The sequence below is a fragment of the Ipomoea nil genome, unplaced genomic scaffold, assembly GCF_001879475.1.
Source record: "Ipomoea nil cultivar Tokyo-kokei standard unplaced genomic scaffold, Asagao_1.1 scaffold2701, whole genome shotgun sequence".
Taxonomy (NCBI): domain Eukaryota; kingdom Viridiplantae; phylum Streptophyta; class Magnoliopsida; order Solanales; family Convolvulaceae; genus Ipomoea; species Ipomoea nil.
Genome location: NW_017619129.1, coordinates 688,594 through 706,756, shown reverse-complemented (window position 1 = coordinate 706,756; position 18,163 = coordinate 688,594). Strand labels below are relative to the sequence as shown.

The 18,163-nt window shown below is 32.3% G+C and overlaps 2 protein-coding genes across 2 annotated transcripts; both read left to right on the top strand.

Moving 5' to 3' along the window:
- The first annotated feature begins 7,054 nt into the window (after positions 1-7,054).
- On the top strand, positions 7,055-10,498 carry LOC109155334. Its single transcript, XM_019303019.1, has 10 exons — positions 7,055-7,207; positions 7,285-7,552; positions 7,642-7,738; positions 8,735-8,859; positions 8,934-9,018; positions 9,096-9,225; positions 9,312-9,596; positions 9,715-9,939; positions 10,024-10,196; positions 10,441-10,498. Exons 1-10 carry the CDS (start codon positions 7,055-7,057, stop codon positions 10,496-10,498), a joined length of 1,599 nt encoding a protein of 532 aa, XP_019158564.1.
- Positions 10,499-15,059: 4,561 nt separating this feature from the next.
- LOC109155333 lies at positions 15,060-17,679 on the top strand. Its single transcript, XM_019303018.1, has 4 exons — positions 15,060-15,241; positions 15,337-16,262; positions 16,372-17,528; positions 17,674-17,679. The coding sequence occupies exons 1-4, from the start codon at positions 15,060-15,062 to the stop codon at positions 17,677-17,679; spliced, it is 2,271 nt and encodes a 756-aa protein (XP_019158563.1).
- The last annotated feature ends 484 nt before the right edge of the window (positions 17,680-18,163 follow it).

Here is an 18,163-nt window from a genome sequence, read left to right as displayed (position 1 = left end):
AATTATTTTTCTGCCTGGAGCAATGTTGGGAAATATTTTAGAAAAAATACTTATAGACATTGGATTGGCATGAAAATTTTCGTGTACATTCTAGACTTGCTGAACTACATATCTGCAAAATTTTGTGTCAAAATGTGTTACCGTTTTTTCCAGAAAATTCAGCAATCCAGGTCAAAATTATGAAAATTTCTGCCATTTTCAGGTTGTATATCTTGTTGCTTTGTGATTTTTTCATACTTGTATGAAACTATGAGATAAAATGAGAGCTTGCTTGGAAAAGTACTATTTTTGACTTCCCAAAATAGGAATGAATGGGTCCGGCAGCAAACATGTGCTCATTATTCTTCGGCAAACGGTACTTCTCTCATTTTTCTAATTTATGAATTAATAAGAATATCTCTGGTCATGTCATGCCTTGTGTGTACCAAATATGATGTACATGACTAAATTGAGTTTTTGGTGTCCAAGACATAAGGGACAATTATATCACATATTGCATGTGCTTCTCTTTAATTGACATCTTTTAGCATATAATCTCTTGATTATGTTCATATAAGAGATTTTGTTATTTCTCTCGTTGGCAATTTATGATTTGTTATAGGCCATAGCTATTGAGATTCATCACCCAACTTATAAGTGGGAAAATAGCATGAATTCTCAATATGGTTAGGTTGCACCTGTCGTTGCTAAACCTTAGCTTGCATGTGATAACAATGAAAGGCTATGACATGTTTACAGTGCTAGTCTCTGCTATAGAAACTCTTTGACATGAGATTTGGGCATATGATATTTAAATTTATAGCACTCATTTTTTTTTTTTTTTGTATATTTATTTGCCCAGAAAGTAGATTAAGGACTTTAATTCTCTAAGTCTCCCTTTAGGATGAAACGTGACAATGAATTCTTGACAAAAATGGTCCACCTATCCCATCAATCCCTGAAGGATTGCTCTGACGTTACTATGAGTCAAGTTCTTTTTACCCAAGTCTAACTCAATGCATATCACAAATCAATCCCTCAAGGATTGCTATACCCCTTTTTCACCTAGTATGTGGTTTCAGAAGTAACATTTCCCTATTTGCGTTATTTTGTTTGCGCAGTATATTTTATATCACCACCACAACGTACCTCTAAAAGGGCTATCAAAGAAACCTCCGTCTATTGATTAAATACCGAAAGCCCATGATAGGGGATCAATACATATAATTGGGTACGTTGACTGCATTCCTAATGAAGATTGTTTCTCGGCATTAGGGGGAGATAATATACTACTCCGTAGCTTTTTGGAATGCCAAGAAATTTCATAAGAATAAAAACATCTTCATTATTTAAATCCATGTACTAGTTAGATTGAACTGGAAGTTCAAAAGATAATCTATTTGCGATTTTAGCAAATAATCTGCCAAATACATCTATTGATCATAATGATCATAAAAGAAGTGACTAGGTCCCATATCCTTGGACCAAACATATCTATCGATATTCCTTGACACTAGAAGTGTAGGAGATCTATTGGGGAAAGAGATATGGATCATAATACTAGATCTAGTAAAGAAATATTGTCACTCTTGAAATAACTTGAATAATTATGTCCTGCAGACGTTCGTCTAGATGACGAAAAACCCTGGTAAGACTTATGGGTGCACCAAACAAACGTAATACTAGGGATGCGGAACGACCAGATCAAAATATCTTTGGGAAATGTTTAGAATCTGGTTGTTTTAGAAATTGCCATTACTTTTACAAATACGGGAGTTTTACAAAAAGGTTATAGTTGTCGACAACACAATTGCCATTACAAATTGCTCGTTATATGATAATCTGGATCTAGAGTTAGGCACCAGAAGTGCCATGACTATTTAATATATAAAGGAGCAATTAAGGCATAGCTCGACTCGCTAATATGAATAAATTCTCTTTATAACAATACACCATTAAGCGTTAACCCTGAAGGTTACAAATGGGTGTGTGCATGAAAGAGAAGTAAGAATAACAAGGTGATATGATATGCAGCGAGTTTGTAGCCTATGGGTCCACGCAGAGACCCTTAATTGATTTTAATCAAATATACTCTCCCATGGTAAATGACATTAAGTTCCGCTACATAATACAATTGACAGAATAATAAATTTAGATATGCAGTTAAATTTATTTTGAGAAATCCTGGATGGATTCATAATTCTCGAAGTGAGGATTTATTTAAGTATTATTATGTGTCATTATTTACTCTTTAAAGGGTTGCGAATGAAGTTAATATCCTCATTGAAGGAATATTATGTACCATTGTGTGCTCAATAAAGGGTTGATAATGAACTTATTTATTATTTATTATCTCAGTCAAGATTGATGGTGTAAACATCAATGAAATATATAAAGAGCTTGATACTGTCAGTTCATGTTTAAAGACCGAGACTTTTGAAATAAAAAAGCTTGTGAAAGCTATAAGTATTATCTCGACTTGAAGATCAAGTTTTTTCTTGAAGATTTTTTTTTTTATATACACCAGTCAGCCTACATCTAAAAATGCTTTTTCACATGTCTATATGCATATAAGTGTCATGTTTTTTTTTATCAAACTAAAGGTTGTATAATAATCTCTTGAAGCAGATAAGGAACTTTTTTTTTGGACTCGAAGTCCCTTACTTCATTATCGTTGGAACACCATTATAGAACCAAAAGTTCCATAATCGCAACATATTTGCAATGAAATTGCTAGCAAAATTTAGTGCTCCCCCTACAAATGAAGTACTTGAATAATGATTAACATATCTTCCGGTATCTTCGAGATACAAAGACATGACATTCTTGTAAGAAACCATGATACAGTTTTAATAGGCTACTTGGGTACTGGCTATTGTGTTTGATCCCCGCAATGCCAAGTCCAAACTGGTTATACAATGAATTTCCCTAAATGATCAAAATGAGGACAATAACACTTGTGTTGCACCAATGTTATATGAGCTCTAGAAGAGCTATATGATTATTGTACAAGATTTTTACTCTAGTGACAATCCAGAAGATTTATCCAATCAATTTCTTCAAATTTTGAAATACATTTTATCATGTCGAACTTGAAGATTGTTATCTTCAGGGGGAGATGGGAAGTACATTTACTCGAATCAATCAGGAAGATTGAACGTAAAATCGTGAAGATTAAGTCATAAAAGACTAACAGTTGCGCACTATTTGCAACACAACGGGAAATACATTTACTTGAACCAATCCGGAAGATTGAATGTAAAATCCTGAAGATTAAGTCATAAAAGACTAACAGTTGCGCATTATTTGCAACGCATAAATACATAAATATCATGTACTCTTTCCCTCACTAGTTTTCTCCCATTGGGTTTTCTAGTGTGGTTTTTAACGAGGCATGAGTATGATATAGTAATGACAATGGGGAAAAGTTGCAAAATAATTGCTTAAATGGACAAACCCCAAAATCCTGAAGATTATGCAGTTTGCGCCCTGAAGGCTTATGGTTGTACTCTTTTTCCCTTTAACTAAGTTTTTCCCACAGGGTTTTCTTAAGTTAAGGTTTTTAATGAGGCGACCAAATACAATATATGTTTTTACATATATCATGTACTCTTTTCTTCAACTAGGTTTTTCTCACGTGGTTTTCCTAGTGAAGTTTTTAATGAGGCATGAATATATTTTCTATTGTACTTTTTTTTGTCTAGGTTTTTCCCACCGGGTTTTCCTAGCAAATTTTTGACGAGACGAAATCGTCGCCAAATAATGTCCAAGGGGGAGTGTTATAATTCATTATCATTATGGACATTATTATTGTAACGTATGTAACTGTTATACATTTATTGCATCGATTTAATACCTTTGTATTATGTATATATACTCCATACTTAGCTTGTTGTATAGTAAGATGATATATGAAGAGACTATCATCATTTCTCTCCCATGTCTCTATTCTCTATTCTAAATATTATATTAACAATAATTAAATAATTGAATCTCCTAATTGAATAACTAAACGTACATTAAACACAATTTCAATTTGTATCGCTAAAGTTGTTTTAGTATCACGCATACAACACATAGTAGAGCAAGAAGATAGTGACTATGTTTGGTAACGTTATAGTTAGCTTATCAGTTAATTTTGACTTATTTGATAACTATTAGTTGTTTGACTTGGTTAAACAATCAATATAAGTATTTGATTAATTAGCTTTTTGTAACAACTTATGCCTCCAAGACATTAAAATTCAAACAGTTTTTTTTTATTAACTTTTTTTGAGAAAGTTATTTTATTTCTAATCAGCTATCAACTAACAATTAATTTACCAAATATCTTTCTACAATTAACTAATACTATCAACTAATTAAACTTATTAACCCAATCAGTTACCAGCTATTTATCAAACACTCCACTACGACGAGTTGGTGTTTAACTACCATGTGTGAATAGCCAAAAAAGAAAAAAGTTTGGAATATAATGAAAGCATTATATATATAACAAAACTAGAATTCGTGTCTCTAGACTTTATCAGTCTAGTTAGGGAATAGGAATCTAAAAAAGAACGGTGGTATGCAAAAGCAATAGTATCCTTTGGATATTAAAATAAAAATTATATTTATGAGAGTATATATACCATTTTCTTTTCAATAATTAAAATTTTCTAACTAATTAAATTAAGTATAGTATAGCTATCTATGCAGAAGAGTATATTCTATTATTCTAGACTTGATAAACACACCATTAATTGAATTATATTTTAAAAAGGGTAATATTCTTTAAACATCTTAATTAAAAATTTCTCCTAAACTAATAATGAGGATTTATATAATTACCTATAAAGTTTTTTTTTTTTTTTTTTCCAAGGGAAGAAATTGCGAGCTATGTCCAGAATCTATCCATCTTAAAATTTTATCCAAGTAAATAAAAATATTTTATATTAATTAAAAGCTCAATTTTGTTTTTCCAATTATAGTGACATTGTCAATGTCAGATCTCTAACTTTTGTATCAGTATCGATTTTGATTCTCTTGTTAATTTTTGAACTTCAATAACATTTCTGTAAATTTATAATTTTATGTTTTGGTTAAAAGAAAATTGTACCACCAAGTACACTTATAATTCCATAAGGAATAAAAGACGCATACTGGCAAAAACTAGTCCACCATATGTACGAGACAACCATGTCGTCTCAAGTCATACTTGTAACATACAACATACCAATGACACGTATGACGTATGTAAACACCATGCTGTATGTTGTAGTCGGTCATTGTTTAATAACTTGTTCTCTAACAATCATTCACATGTCCACTCTCCGTATCTCATACAGAATGATATGAGACTCGCCATAAGAAGGACAATGTGCTAGTCTTTTCAGAATTCTAATGCCCAATTAGAATTCCTATGACTAGCTTAGGAACATTTTTACAATACTTCATTTATTAATTCTTCGTCACTCATATTCTTAACTCTTAAGAATGAAGAATTAAGAAGATTGTACATAATAATAATATCAAATATTAACTAAGCCAAAATAAAAAAAGTAAATAAAACATTTATTTATTATATTTATTTAATAAGAAATCAATTAATGCCCAAAACAATAAATGTAGCTCCTAGGGCATACATGTCTAACAGGAAGTTGAGGCAAAGATCAAACAAGGAGGTGAAGAAGAAAGTTTATGTTTTCACTAAACCTACTTGTGTTCACCATGATTTTTCTTGAGCTCTCGACGATTTCACCAAAATCAAGAAGCATTGTTATCGGGTTGGTGTTGATGATTGGGTATTCGATATGATTTCTCTAGGGTTGAATGTGTTTAAATGTCAACAATGAAACCAAGTTAGCAAAATTATTTTTATTTAAATTCCATGTCATTATTGTGAAAGTGTTACCTAGGGGAACCTGAAAAAAAATGTTAAGCGAACAACATTTTAAAAGTAAATGTGTCAAATTATTTAAATCTTATTTTAGTCCAAGGTATAAATTAAATCGTCATTGATAATAGATGAGGCTATTTGACACTTTCACCTAAAATCATTAATAGAAGAATTGGAACTGCCATTTTACTAAAAACTCATATATTAAAAAGGTAACAATTATAAAGTGTTATTCTGGAGCAAGACATTGAACTCAAGATCCATGGCCTCACGCCATTCCGGATACTGAAGCGCCTGAGAATAACATGTCGGCTCAGGAACTGCCATAAGTACAACATGCTGAGTCGGTCCTTCATCCTTGCGACAAGAGCAACCTCGGAACAGTCCGTTCGGAGCTACCAACAGAACCGTTATCAGTACCGAGACACGACATGAAGAGAGATCAAAAAACCTGCTGATACCAGATGAGGATACGATATTTCTGAATAATGGAATAAACGAGTCTGTACAAGAGTATATCTAGCAGAGAATAGTAAATCTATTACAAGACGAATACTAATAATAATATAATCTCTCTATATATTAAAGCCATAAGATTTCGGCCAATGAAATGGCTCCATTTTCCCGCTCAAACTATACTACGTCGTTTTGGTTGAATCTCGGTATCAGAAAAAAAAATAAAAAAATAAAGAATACAAAAAATCATTTCAGTTTGTATCTTAATTGAAGAATAAGTAATCTATATCAATAAATATCTATAAATATATGATTACAATCAATTTTTTAAAGTCCCAATTATCTTGGAATGTGGTCAGTCGCATTTTATATTAATGCGGCGGCCAACAATTAAATTCCAACCATTATAAACAAATAAATAATAGAAGAAATACAATACGATACAAATACAAATACATACAATGATGATCTACATATAACGGATACAGGATATATATATGAAGGGTAATTGCATTTTCCCAAGTGTCGTTTGTTCTTCCAATGTGCAGTCTCATTTAGGAGGCAACCGAGAGATCACGGCTCATTTGAAACTTCTCTACCACCTTCTATAAAACCTTGGTATTTAGTTGTTTGCTTTCTACCATTGTTCTCTTGCGTTTTCTACCATTGTTATTTTCTTCAGTCTAACTTGGCCATTCATCTTTTTCTTCATTGCTTTCAAAATTCTGGCCGAAACCTGCAATGGCTCCTGTTTTTATTCTAGGCAAAGACATCAAATTTTCTACTTACAAAAAAGCTATCAGGCTACGGTTGATTCGTACCTATACGGTACCCGAAGGTCGCAACAGTTCGGATAGCATCAAGAGCCAGGAATGTGTCTTTCATGATTCTGAGGTAAGTTCTCTTTCGATTTCAACTGCCTGCAAAAAATGTAAAATTTTACAGTCAATATATATGTTCTTTGTTGATAGGGTACATACATTCATGGAAACATCCCTAAAGAGTGTGTTGAAAAGTATTCTAAACTTTTGAAAGAAGGGAAGGTTTATGCCATCAAAGATTTTGCAGTTATATCCCACTACTACCAATACAAAACTACTGATCATAGCTATATGATCAGATTTAGTCATGAGACTACTGTTGAGAGGCACAGGCGCAAGGGGTTTCCCTTACTAATGTTTCGGCTTAAGTCTTATATTGACTTAATGAGTGGCAATGTATCTGAAAAGCATCTCATTGGTATGATTTCTAATTGCTCTTTTCTCTATATTATATATCCTATATCCTATGTTTTAATTTTAATTTGTTTTGTTCTATTCACATTTTAGATGTGATTGGTAGAGTGGTGAAGTACTACACTCCCAAAGAGATTCTTATAGCTGGATTTCCCTCCAAATTGGTGGATTTTCTCATAGAAGATGGTCAGTAAGTATGCTTACTTTTCTAAGTTTATTTCCATATAAAACTGCATAAGATTTACAGTTTTTTTCCTAATTCTAATATGCTTAGAAAATGGACATGTGTGTTAAATATTTTTGTCACCAATACAGTAAACATAGACCTTAAAACTTTCTATCAATAAGCTTTCACTTACCTATTGCATATGTGTAACATTACTTGATGAATTCAAGTTTCTGAGCTGCCACTGTATAGTTGTGCGAATCTCAATCCATTTTTATGTATTCAATCTGTGGTGAGATAAGAAATCTGCTATTAATTAGTTTCAATTAAATTTTAAAACTGAAATCAGTAAATAATTGAAGTTTCAATAAACTATATTTAACTTAGCTCTTACATATTGTTATTAGGATTGGGACTGATTGAACCCAATTTTCTGCTCTCTCAAGATATATTTCTGCCAAACTCCAACCACTGTATAGTTGTGCCAATCTCACATCATGCTATTATGTATTCAAGCTGTGATTAAATCGGAAATTGCCTATTAAGCAGATTCAAATAAAATTTAAAACTCAAATAAGGAACTAATTCAACTGGTAATCATTGAGCTTTAATTTACAAGCAATTAGCTTTAGCTTACCTCTTACATATCTGTATTATCCCTTTAATGAACCCAAGGTTCTGATCTCCCACTGTATATTTTTGCCCATCTCAAACTATTTTCAACAACCAACTCAATATAAATGTACATCCTGTATCTCAAATAAAGTAAATCATGCTAAAGTAAACTGTGCATATGAAGTGATTAAGCTAAAACATATATTATTCAAAAATACTTATCTTGGTCATTTTCTGACTATACTGCTTACAGACTTCTTTATATATCACTCAGACTTATAGTTCAGTTTCACCTGCATTTAATGAACTGTTATATAATAAAAAAGCATTAAACAATCAACTCAATATAAAGTTAATCAGTAGAATATATTCTATCTACTTACAATCTGTTTTACTAATTTTTAGGGGCAATCGTCTGAAGTGTACTGTCTGGGATCAACATGTGGATACAACCATGCATTATTTCAAGACTCATGTGGAAGGTCCTTTGATTGTTTTACTCCAACTCTGTCGAGCAAAGAAAGTGGATAGTAAGTTCATGATAAGATATTCTTTAACATCTATATTGATTATTTCTAATCAAATTTGTGTTTGTAATATGTAGATGAATTCAGGATTTCAAGCTCATACAACGCTACACAACTATGGTTTAATCACCCTTGCAAGGAATTCCAGGAATTTAAAGACAGGTAATTCCAAATAATTTGTATTTCTAATCACCTTTCCTAGATCAATGATGAATTAATCTTAATTCTTTACCTTGCAGTTTGAAAGTTGATACCAGGCCACCTCTAAGTGTACAGACTGTGTCTCACATGTCTCATGGCAATGCTGCTGAGAATTCAAAAACTCCTATTAAAGTAACTACAATTGAGGATCTTTATGAAAGAGCCGAGGTACATTGTAACTTACTTTAACCTTAACATTCTATTTTCATTTTTTTAATCCTAGCTTAACAATTTTATTTAATTTGAACCACCAGGAGGGCTACTACTGGGTTCCTGGAAGGATTGTTGCTGTGGAGAGTACTACCAATTGGTTTTACCATTCATGTAGAAGTGAGGGATGCTTTAGGAAATTGCACTTGAAGAATGGGGCTTTGCAATGCCTAAAATGTGCCACAAGCTGGCAAGAGGGAAACTTAAGGTACAGGCTCACTGTGAGGGTAGGTGATAAGACCACAGATGCTCCTTTTCTGTTGTGGGACAAGGAGGGCTGCGAGATAATTGGAAAGACTGCATTCGACCTAAGGAGCAAATACTCAGTGGTATTTTATTAAACCTTGAGTCAAAAAAGGACTACTAGACATTTTTCTAAATGTTTTTTTTTTATGAAATACTTTTCTAACCTTTGAAAGCTGTCTAAACACTTTTGTTTTTTTTCAGGATGGGTCTCCTCTGCCAACCGGTATGGAAGAAGTCCGTAATAAGGCTATGGTCTTCAAGATTTCTGCTAAGAGTGATCACTTCAGGAACCGAGCAATAGCGATACCTGTGGTTGGAATAGCACAGGATGAAGATTTAATTGATCACTACTGTCCCTGTTTAAGTGATGAACAAGATCAGCTATCAAGGATGTTAAATGAAGAAGAACCAGAAGTCGAGTCTGATGTAAGTATTTAACTAATGGTCACTTGATTCAATAAACTAACTACTTCATGGTAAAACTAATTTTTTTTTTCTTATTTGTAACAGGAGTCTGAATCGGGTGATGAGGCAACCAGTCCCAATCCTATTCAAGCTAAGAAGCAAAAGCTGGATGAACAAGATGAACCATTGGAAGCAGTGTCATCAAAAAGGAATCTACTTGATCAGTTTTTATCAAGTAGAGATGTTAAGAAAGCAAAAGCTGTTTTGGTTAAACAGGAGTAAAATTAAGTTTGTGTTTTGTGGTTCAATGATGGACAATATGATACTGGTGACTTGGGTGCTCATTTGTTTTTGTAATATGGATTTTGATAATATGTACTACTGAGTACATATTATGTTTGATTGTTGATGTTTTGACAAGGATACTATGCACTGTCTATTAGTGCTTTCTTTTACAGTGCATTATCAATGGTTTTTATATGTTTTTATGCTGTGGTTTGTCTATTTCCTAACTCATTGCAGGTATGAACAAGCAGATATCAAGTGGCAGGCACAAGAAATAGATTTGCAAGAAACATGAGTGGCTGAAATTTAAAATGACTTATCTGTGAGGCATAGTATCTTTATTGTTTTGGCCTTGAACTTCAAATACACCTGAAATAGAGGAATTTGTTCATTCATCAGTTGCATTATGTATTTTGATCCAACTGTTGAAGTTTTTTAAATGAACAATAAAGCTATGATTATCATTTGTTTCATTTCTCACCTATTTTACTTCAATGGCACCTTTTTGGCTGTGTTCTTTTTTTTTTTTTTATCATGAGTTCAGTTTTGTCAACATCTGAACTTGGCTTCACACTCTTTTCATGACATTCTAAAATACTAAACTACTTTATAGATCATATACAAAGTCAATAAACATTTGAAATTTAACCAAATCAAGAATATCATACAAAACATAAAGAATATCAAATTGAAATATCATGGCTTAATCATATATAAACATTAAGTAGTTTAAATATCTAAAAAACAGCTTAATAGTCAAGTACTTTCAATAAAGGACTACAGCTTAATAGTCAAGTACTTTTAAGAACTAAAAAATAGGTTCTTCTCTATGAATAAATGTAATAAATATTTCAATAACGGACTACAACTTAAATTAAAGTCCAAGTATATTGAGAAAAACATAGTAAACAATCAAAATAGTCATGTACTTTTAAATAAAATCTATATTCAAGTACTTTTAATAGTCATGGAAAACAGCTTAATAGTCAAGTACTTTTAATAGCTAAAAAATGGCTTCTTCTCAATCAAAATCAGCAAAGTATGTAATTAATACAAATATACTTTCGTATGCCTATTCTCTCTCTATATTAAAGCCATAATGTTTCTTCCAAATAAGGACTACAACAAAATTCCAAATCAAACATTCATTTATCAAAACATTTCTCCCAATCAAAACAGTCAAGTAGTAAATACTTAAGTCTAAACAAAGTCTTAGAACATACAATTTCAAACAAAAACAATGATTTTGATTTTGTATATTCAGACAAACATAGTAAACAATCAAAATAGGATTGTACTTTATAAATAAATCTATAGTCAAGTTGTGAAATCTTGAAGACTCGGTGCGCCAGGTAAGTAAGTATAACATGACGCCTTCCTTTGTTGTATTTGCCCTGAGTGGAATGCAATAGATCACCTTAAATTAAACTTCAAATATAGTAATATGGTATATCGTAACTCTGAAATGTAATGGCATCAGAAATTATTATCATCATGTGCCATTTCCTTGAAAACAAATGTTAGAATCTGAATAAATTAAGACAAACAGAATTGTGAACTATTTTCAAAAACAGAAAATAATAAACATATCAAACTGGTAATAAAAAACAGTACTGGATCTAAAATTTTGAAACAAAATACACATATACTAATTAGGTGACTGTTGACATCAAAATTAAATTTAATCAGTAATGTTGTAAAGCTAGAAACCATAATAACTGTTTTGACACCAACATATGCCAGGATAAAGAATGGGAATAAATACTACCTTTTCAAGGTGTGTCTTTTCTGCTTCCCAAAAAGAAGTAATCATTAATGAATTCCAGCAAAATTCTAGGGAATTTCATTGGGCTTTTATGTTTTAAACTCAGTTACAATCAGATAATCACATTTAAATGGAGAGTACACAATTCATTCTCAACTAAACACACTACTTACAGAGAAACACTTTCCAAACATTGAGCAGATCAAGCAAATGAGGAAGTTAACTAAATCAACTGTCATTGGGTCCAAAAGGAAGGACACAATTTCAAACAAAGGTACATTGAACATTTATCTTAACTTCTACTATTCTCATAGCTTTTGCGTCTTTCTTATTTTCTGTCTATAAACCTTCTCCTATGAAATTTGATTTTTTTCTTTCTTGCAATTATCAACTGTATAAACATTTTTTACAAATCATTTCTGTTTAAAAAGCATAAATTTTCATAGGAGCGCAAGGATAACACTAGAGTATCCCCATATTCAAAAAAACAATTTTCTGGGTAAATATAGGAAAGCTTAACGTTAGAAAATGCAAATCAATATAAATCAAGTGCAACATACAACACTCGGTCGCTAAATTAGTCAGGTTCAAACCCTAATTATACAAATATACATTTTAGCAAGGATAGAGAGATTAAGTAAGAATGAGTACCTTACAGTCTTACAAGTAACCACCTTGAGTGTTCACCTTGAGTGTATCCGTACAAACAAACAACCATCTCAGTAGATCTTCCTTCAAATAAAAGAGCATTTAAAACCCCAAACACATATTTAGGGTTTCCCTAAAATCGGCCTCTTCTATCTATCTCTCGAAGCAAATCGCAGTATAGTCTGCGATTGGATCAAGAATGTCTTTTGTGTATAATGGCCGATACAAAATTCAGACGCCATTAACGCTTAAGACGTCTGGATTACAGAGATAGATTGAGAGCGATAGAGAGAGATAGACAGAGTGAGAAATCGTAGGGAGAAGAGGGAAGTAGACAAGTGTGAATTAGGATCGGGTTGTGTCCAGAAGTCTCACTTCTGGACACTCCTTTATATTTTTTTTATTAAATAAATAAATAAATAAACACACACACACACACACACACACACACACACACACACACACACACACACACACACACATATATATATATATATATATATATATATATATATATATATATATATATATATATATATAAAATGCGCAGTAGATAACATGTATATATATGTGTATAATATATGGTATGCCTATCTATTATTAGTAGCTACTATATATATGGTGGAATAAATTATCTTAATATGGTTATTTTATTCATTTTTGTTAAATTAGTATTATATTTGGTGTTTATTATGATTCATATATTGTATTTCAATTTTGGAACAACATATATGTTTTAATGTTTGTTCAGTCGCATTGTTAATTTTATGTAATCGTTGTATTATTTAATTCAAAATCATAAATTATATTCATGCTTATTTATCTTATTGGTTATAAAATCTTTATTTTTTCATGATAGAAAATGAGTGTACGGAAAGTGGAACGTTCAACACACCGAAACGAACTACGATTGCTGGTAATTCCTTTATTTCTAATTGCAATATAGGTATTATTTTATAGTACATTTATTTGTGATATTCATATTATATTATAGGGATATTAATGTTAGCTTTTTGTACTTTTTTTTTTTGCTTAGAGTGCTCAATGGCAGTCGAAGTGTCAAATGATAGATCTCAGCTTACATTTGTTACTGAAACATCTCAAAATAAGAGGCGTTTTATTGGGACACGGTGTGGGGGTCTTTCTACACAACATTTAAACGTATACAATGGTATGAGATGTTATGGTTACTGATGGTTAATCAGCCATAATTATACATACGCTTATTTATATAGGAACCTTTGGTGTGGTGTTTATTGTATTTTAATTTAGGAATGTTACATATATAGCATTTTTTTTTTGGGGTAAATTTGTTTATTTAATGTGATAATCTATATGGTGCAATATAGATTTATTGTCTTTTATTAGTACATACAACACCATTGTATTCTTTCGTAAGATTTATTAGTAATTCTTTATTTTATTATCTAATTGTACAGAAAATGCAACATTCAACACACCAAAAGTAACTGTGATGGATGGTTAGTCCTCTTATTTTAATCAATATTGTCGGTAATATGGTATAATAAATTTTATTTTATTTGTTTATATTATAGAGATTAATGTTAGATTTTTTGAAATTCTTTGTTTAGAGTGTTCAATTGCACTACAATTGGCAAGTGATAGAGAGAAGATTACACATGTTAATAATAGCCGTTTTTTGGGTGGACAAAGTGGAGGTATTAATAGTCAAATTTCTATTATAAATTATATATCTATATATAATTACTATATTATTTTTGGATTTTTTTTTGGTCCATTAAAATTGATTTTTTTTTCCTAATAGTTTTACAAAATATGACTCAATCAATGACATTGCAATCTAACATGCTCGAAACTACCCCTATGGTGTCCAACGAAAGGCGAGGGCCTTTGTCAAATCTAACAAATGGTAAAGTTGCGCAATTAAGTAAATCCTTTTTAAAAATATAAATGTATAGTGTTTAGTTTATGAATAATAACGTTTTTTATCATCTTATAGTTGGAACAACAAGATCGTGCGTTGTGGATGACAATAGCTCAACACCAAAGGCGTCAATGCAATTTAATTTGTTGTCCGCTTTTGATAGTGTGGTCCATGATACACCGTCAAACTCGGCAAATGTTAATGGTGAGTATAGGTACGAGTAATAACCTTTATTATTTTTTTTTAGGTAAGAGTAATAACATTTGGTTTCTTCTAGATTATTACAGCGATATTGGTGATCAAACGTACTCATGCAATCATTGTGGAGCTATGTTTTGGTTAGAGGAGCGAGTAAATAAATCTAGCGGTGTTCGGAATCCCAAATATTCACTATGTTGCGGTCATGGAAAGATAAAGTTGCCGCATTCTAATATTCCACCCATGGCAATCAGGCAGTTGTTCTTTAACCAAGATCAAAAGAGTAACCATTTCCTAAAGAACATTCGGTGCTTTAACAATATGTTTTGCTTTACTTCCATGGATGGAAAAATTGACAGAACAGTCAACAATGGTAGTGCACCACCGACTTTTAGGTTACATGGTCAAAATTTTCACTTGATGGGTAGTTTGCTCCCACAATCTGGCGAGAGACCAAAGTTTGCTCAATTGTATATTTATGACACTCAAAACGAGATCACAAATCGTATAACGGCACTTGGGTAAGTTATGTACGTTTATTTATTTTAAATAGATTAACATCATTTTTGTAACAATATACATTATAAAATTGTATGGGTTTTTATATTCCAAACAGGGAAGATGAGTCAAACATTACAATCCATCGTGAAATTGTTAAAGACATTAAAGATGCACTGGATGAAAATAATGTTTTGGTTCAGAGTTTTAGAATGGCCAAAACAGAGATGGAAAGTAACCATAGAGCTGATATTAAAATCAAACTCATCGGTAAGAGGACCAAGGATGCAAGGACATATAACTTGCCGCAGGTGGGGGAGGTGGCTGCATTGATTGTTGGTGATTTAGACCCAAACATGGGAGAAAGAGATATATTGGTGGAGTCCAAAGCTGGACATTTTCAAAGAATAACTGAATTAAATCCGGCATATCTCCCACTGCAGTACCCATTATTCTTTCCTTATGGTGAAGACGGATACAGAGACGACATACAATTTACTACTCTTGAAGGCAGGAGTTCAAATGCAAGGAGTAAACTTAGTCCCAGGGAGTATTTCTCATTCCGTTTGCAAGATAGGTTCAATGAAATGTCAACTTTGCTTTATGCTAGGCGGTTGTTCCAACAATATTTGGTTGATGCTTATACCATGGTAGAATCAGGACGCTTGGTTTATATTAGGTCTCATCAAAAGTCACTTCGATGTGAATCATACAAATGTTTGACAGATGCGTTAACACGTGGCGAAGTAGATCCTACTGCCCAAGGAAAACGCATAATTTTGCCATCGAGTTTTACCGGAGGGGCAAGATATATGATGCAGAATTACCAAGATGCAATGGCTATTTGTAGATGGATCGGTTATCCAATTCTATTTATTACATTCACATGTAATCCTAAGTGGCCAGAGATTGAAAAATTTTTACAACCAAGGAAACTCAAAGCTGAAGATAGGCCGGATATAGTATGCCGTGTGTTTAAACTGAAATTAAATGCACTAATTAAAGACATTCAGAAAGAGAAAATTTTTGGAGTGGTAGATGCAGGTAATTTATGTCATTTCATCAATATATTTGATTATTTTTGGTTGTTACATATCTTTTAAAATTTTCAACGATTTTAAAGATCCATGTGCATATTGTTTGTTTCTTGCAGTAATTTACACCATTGAATTTCAAAAAAGGGGACTGCCACATGCTCACATTCTGATATTCTTGAGCAAGAGTAACCCTTACCCTAATCCTAAAGATATTGACCGGATCATATCTGCCGAGATTCCAAGCCCACTGTGCGAACCCGAGTATTATCAAGCTGTAGCAGATTTTATGATTCACGGTCCATGTGGTGCAGTTAGGAAGAATTCACCTTGCATGATAAAAGGTATGTGTTCTAAATTCTTCCCCAAAAAATTTGTGGAAAACTCAACAGTGGATTTTGATGGATATCCAATATATCGGCGTAGAGATAATGGTCGTACAGTTCGGAGGAATGGGATTGACCTTGATAGTAGATATGTTGTTCCACACAATCGACATTTGCTTATGAAGTACAGGGCTCATATTAATGTGGAGTGGTGCAACCAATCTAGGTCAATAAAGTACTTATTCAAGTACGTCAACAAGGGTAATGATAGGGTCACGGCTGAATTCTACAACAGTGGGGTGGAAGAATCTACTGGAAAGATTATAGATGAAATCAAGATGTACTATGACTGTAGATATATTTCACCCCCTGAGGCCGCGTGGAGGATTTTTGCGTTTGACATACAATTCAGGAATCCATCGGTTGAGCGGTTGAGTTTTCATCTCCCCAATGAGCAATCAATAATATTTCATGACGACGATTTGGTCAATGATGTTGTAAATAGACCGACAGTAGCTCAAAGCATGTTTACTGCTTGGTTTGAGGCTAATAAAAAGTACGCTGCAGGGAGGCAGTTGACTTACTCACAGATGCCAACCAAATTTGTTTGGAAAAATGATAAAAGAGAATGGCAACCTAGGCAGAGAAATTGGGCAATTGGTCGAATCTTTTATGTGCCACCAAATACTGGTGAGATTTTTTATCTTAGATGTTTACTTAATATAGTTCGTGGACCGACTTCATTTGATGAGATTAAACAAGTAGATGGTGTTCAATACAATTCATTTAGAGATGCATGTTATGCACGCGAATTAATCGAAGATGATAAAGAGTATGTTGATGCAATCACTGAGGCAGCATCTTGGTCTTTACCCCATTCTCTACGTAAGTTGTTTGTTACACTTCTGACATCCAATTCAATGTCCAAGCCAGAAAATGTTTGGGAGATGGTTTGGCAATACTTATCAGATGATGCTCAATATATTTGTAGAAGGAACCTCTCAGTCCCAGGTAACATTTATTGTTATATTATTAATTATTCATATCCATTCTTTAAAGCATTACATCTTACGGTTTTTTCTTCTTATATTGTAGATTTAAGTCTAAATGAATCTCAACAAAAAAATTTTGCTTTGATTGAAATGGAGAAGTTGTTGGCATTCAAAAAAAAAAGAAAAGGCGATACCATATATAACGTAAGGTTTCCTTCCTAAGCAAAACCATCGCGCTTTGAATCCTATAATAATGCACAAAGTTGTTGGGTGGAAAAACAATTAGCTATTTATTTACCCAAAAACGTTATATAATAGAGGATAAGAGATAAGAGATTATGGCTCAGTTTGGTAAAATAATTAACTTATATGTAAATTTTGGTTTATTTGATTACCATTAGCTTTTTGATTTGGTTAAAAAATCAATATAAGTGTTTGGTTAATTAGCTTTTGTAACTTCAAAATGCTAAAATTAAAAAAACTGTTCAAAGTAATTTTTTCAATTAGCTTTTTAATAACGGAAATTATACCAAACAGCTATCAGCTAACAACTAATTTATCAAACACCCTTTTACAATCAACTAATGTTATCA